Source organism: Salvia miltiorrhiza, unplaced genomic scaffold, assembly GCF_028751815.1.
Source record: "Salvia miltiorrhiza cultivar Shanhuang (shh) unplaced genomic scaffold, IMPLAD_Smil_shh fragScaff_scaffold_39, whole genome shotgun sequence".
Classification (NCBI taxonomy): Eukaryota; Viridiplantae; Streptophyta; class Magnoliopsida; order Lamiales; family Lamiaceae; genus Salvia; species Salvia miltiorrhiza.
This window is the reverse complement of record NW_026651458.1, coordinates 1,063,081-1,066,787: the sequence shown is the minus strand read 5'-3', so window position 1 is coordinate 1,066,787 and position 3,707 is coordinate 1,063,081. Positions and strand designations below refer to the sequence as shown.

General features: G+C 44.1%; 1 protein-coding gene across 1 annotated transcript; it reads left to right on the top strand.

Moving 5' to 3' along the window:
• The first annotated feature begins 821 nt into the window (after nucleotides 1–821).
• LOC131002946 (leucine-rich repeat extensin-like protein 1) lies at nucleotides 822–1,442 on the top strand. Its single transcript, XM_057929436.1, has one exon. The coding sequence runs from the start codon at nucleotides 822–824 to the stop codon at nucleotides 1,440–1,442; it is 621 nt and encodes a 206-aa protein (XP_057785419.1).
• The last annotated feature ends 2,265 nt before the right edge of the window (nucleotides 1,443–3,707 follow it).

Sequence of the window (3,707 nt, the reverse complement as noted above, 5' to 3'; positions counted from 1 at the left end):
TCTTGATTAAGTTCAAACTCTTTAATTGAGTTAAAATTTCTCGATTGAGTCAAATGATTGGTTTCAACTATCTTTGAGTTGAGTAAATCTTATGATCTCATTTACTCATGAGACTAAATCCTACCTTGAGATTGAGTCTAGACTACCTTGAATCCTTAGGCTAGAGTGAGAGTAAGATTGAGAGTAAGTCTAAAACAACACCTCAGCGCCCCATCTCCTCCGGCTTATCGAGGTAAGAGTTATTATTGTACTGCTTTTATGTCGAATATGAATATTGATAGTGATGAACTAATGAGATATGTAATGTTTTGATGGATGGAACTGCTTGAGGTGATGGAATATGATGTGAGCCAGTGGTTTTGGAATAAATGGAGAAATATTGAGGCTAGAATAGCCAATGCACCACCGTACCAAGCGAGATTGAGTATGTCATTGTTTGAGATATATCAAGTAAGTTCTTTATCCTTGATGTGATAGAAGTTAAAAATTTTATTTCAGGATGCAACGACATTTAGAAGAGATGATGTGTCGATGGTTCCGAGATATTAGGCCGCAGGAGGGTGACACGTTGGGTGAGTTTGTAGCACACTACCATAGACGATGGCTAGAGACTACCGCATATGGGATTGATGACGCGACAGGTATCACCCTTTTGATTCCACTGTTACCACCTGGATGGCAGGATTGGGCGGCTTCACTGGTGCCGCAGTGTGTCGTTAGGGATGAGTTTGGACGTTTTGTGCGGGCAGATTTTAGGGGTTTTGTAGCAACGATTAGTCACCGCTACTTTGTGTTTGATGATCCCCCACCACCACCTTATGATGCACCCCCTCCTCCGACAGATCCTTTTTCCGATCTTACCTGCACCCCCAGTTGATGAGGTTCCGTATATTCCGGAGCCATTTGTGCCTGATGAGGCCATTGCATTTGAGCCTATTGTCCCGGATTCTGCTGTTCCGGAGTCGGGTATTCTGCAGACTGGATCGCCATATATGGATTTTGATCCATTTCATTACTTGACACTGATACCCTTTTCCAGTGCTGATCTGCCTCTTTGGGAGCCGGCCCCAGCGACAGCGCCATTGTTATTACCTCCTACAGAGATTATACCACCTATTCCATCTCCGATGCCTTGGACCGAGTATGTGCCTTTTGACCCTTATCCGAGGGTTACTCCTCTACCTGAGCCTGGCACCTTTGAGTTTCAGCTTTACATGCATCCTATTCTATACCCACCATCCAGAGATGCACAGGAGGGACCGTCTCGTCCGATTCCGATTGATAGTGATGATGAGGACCCAGACGAGGAGACGCCAGAGATGACAGTGGGGCATGGACAGACCCGACCACTACGACGTCGGACCACTGCTGATGGAGTCGATGTATGGGAGCCTATTCCGGAGCCACCTGTTTGTTATCCCGATGGTAGACACAGATGTTGAGGATGAGACAGAGGATGATGGTGATAGTGAGGAGACTGAGCCTATGGAGGATGAGGAGGTTGAGCCCAGAGGGGATATGACAGTAGATGATGCAGGAAGTAGAGTATCAGGAGACGGCTTTGGTGGGACTGGATGGGTTTGAGTGAGAGTAGCTACATATGATGATGGGATGGAGATGCTTATATGTAGATAGATGTATATAGATAGAGATGCATAGTATAGTGAGTATATCAGTATCTCAGTATCTGACATATATAGATGCCTAGTACGTATGACGACCTGTTTTGATGGAGCGTCATAGTATGTATTAGGGACTTTTTGCTGTATATATCCCATTTTGTAAAAGTCCTCGTAAGAGGCAATTTTCATATATATATGATGATGACCTGAGGGTCTTTTATAAATAAGAGTTTTGTTTTATGTTTTCATATTATGATGTTAAATACAAAAAGAGATTTCCACTAAGAGATGTAATGTTATAGAAGTAATATGATGTTGAGTAAGAACCCTAAGATTGGTGTTTTATAAGAACTAGTTTAAGAGCTGATGTATGTTTTCTTTTTAAGAATGCCGCCAAGAAGAAGATATAGAAATCAAGAAGAAGAAGAGGAGGAACAACGAGAACCTACGCCACCACCACCCCCTCCACAGCCAGAAAGAAGAATAGAAGAACTCTTTTTGAGGCAAAATCCACCTACCTTTAATGGGTCTGGAGATCCTGCGGAAACTGAAGAATGGATAAGGAGTATGGAGCGAATCTTTAGATTTCTGCGATGTGATGATCTCGAGCGTCTTATGTGTATGTCGTATCAGCTTAAAGGGTCAGCGGATTTCTGGTGGGAAGCGAAGCAGAAAACCATGACCCCAGAACAAATGGCTGCTCTAACTTGGGAGCAATTTAAGATAGCGCTGTGTGAAAAATATGTGCCGCGAAGCTATCGAAAGAAGAAGGAAACGGAATTTGTAAATCTGAGGCAGGGAAACAAAACAGTCGCTGAGTACGATCGTCTGTTTTGTGATTTGGCTCGATATGCACCATATCGAGTAGATACGGACGAGAAGATGTCAGAGCTATTTTGCTCTGGACTAAAACAAGAGATACGAGTTGTCTTGGCAAGTCAGAGTGCGCTGTCATATGCTGAAGCTTTAAATCGAGCATTGGATATGGAACTGGCAATGCAGCCAGAAAAGACGAATCAAATTCCTGTGCCTCAGTCGAACCCGAACCCTCAAAGGGGAAATCAACCTTTTCCAGGACAGGGACAGAAAGGAAAGAGGAAATGGGATGACCGAAGTCAAGAATTTAAAAAGCCATGGCAGTACCAGAATGCACCACCACATTTTCAAAACAGAGATAAGCGACCTTATGTTGGACCTCCGGCAACACCACAAGGACCTCGAGGGATACCACCTTGTCCGAAATGTAACAAGCTACATTTGGGAGAATGCAAGATCGGAACGAACAACTGCTATACGTGTGGAAGGGCAGGACATTATTCTAATCAATGTCCCAATCGTCAGCAAAGTGGAGGCGGAGGGCGACCAAAACAGTTCCAGCCACAGCTTAGGGCTATGGAAGGACATCTACCGTTACCACCGCCACAGCGCCAACAACAAGCTTACCGACCACATCAGGCGGGAAGACGACCTCTAGCCCCGCAGGCGAATCAGCGACATCACCAGAGAGTGTTTGCCATTGATCAGAAAGCAAAGGATGGGAATCAAGGAAATTTAGCAGGTATGGGTGAGTTAAAAGGAGTACCCATAGTAATATTGTTTGATACTGGAGCTTCGCATTCTTTTATCTCCATTCCGTGTGTGGATACGTTAGAACTGAACGTAGAACCTGCTCCACAACATCTAAGGGTAACCACTCCTATAGGCAGAACTTTTACGGTTTCACGTGTGTGTCCTAACTTAGAATTTAAGTTGGGATCAATACAGCTTAAGGCTAGAAACCTGAGGGTAATGCCTATGTGGCATTTGGACATCATATTGGGAATGGATTGGTTAGAGGAAAACCACGCGATGATTCAATGCAAGGATAGACGCATATCATTTCAACCTCCCGGCCAAGAGTCTACCTCTTTTATTGGCATTGAGAGGAAATGGAAAAAGACGCCAATCATCTCAGCGCTACAAGCCAAAAAGCTTTTGGAAAGGAATGATACAACTGCTTACGTTGTATACTTAAATCAAAACAAGGAATCCAAGGCAAACATCGACGACGTATCAGTCGTGCGGGAGTACCAAGACGTTTTTCCT

Bases quoted from the DNA above. Each gene is read 5' to 3' on its own strand.
- LOC131002946 (XM_057929436.1), top strand. From the start codon at position 822: ATGCACCCCCTCCTCCGACAGATCCTTTTTCCGATCTTACCTGCACCC.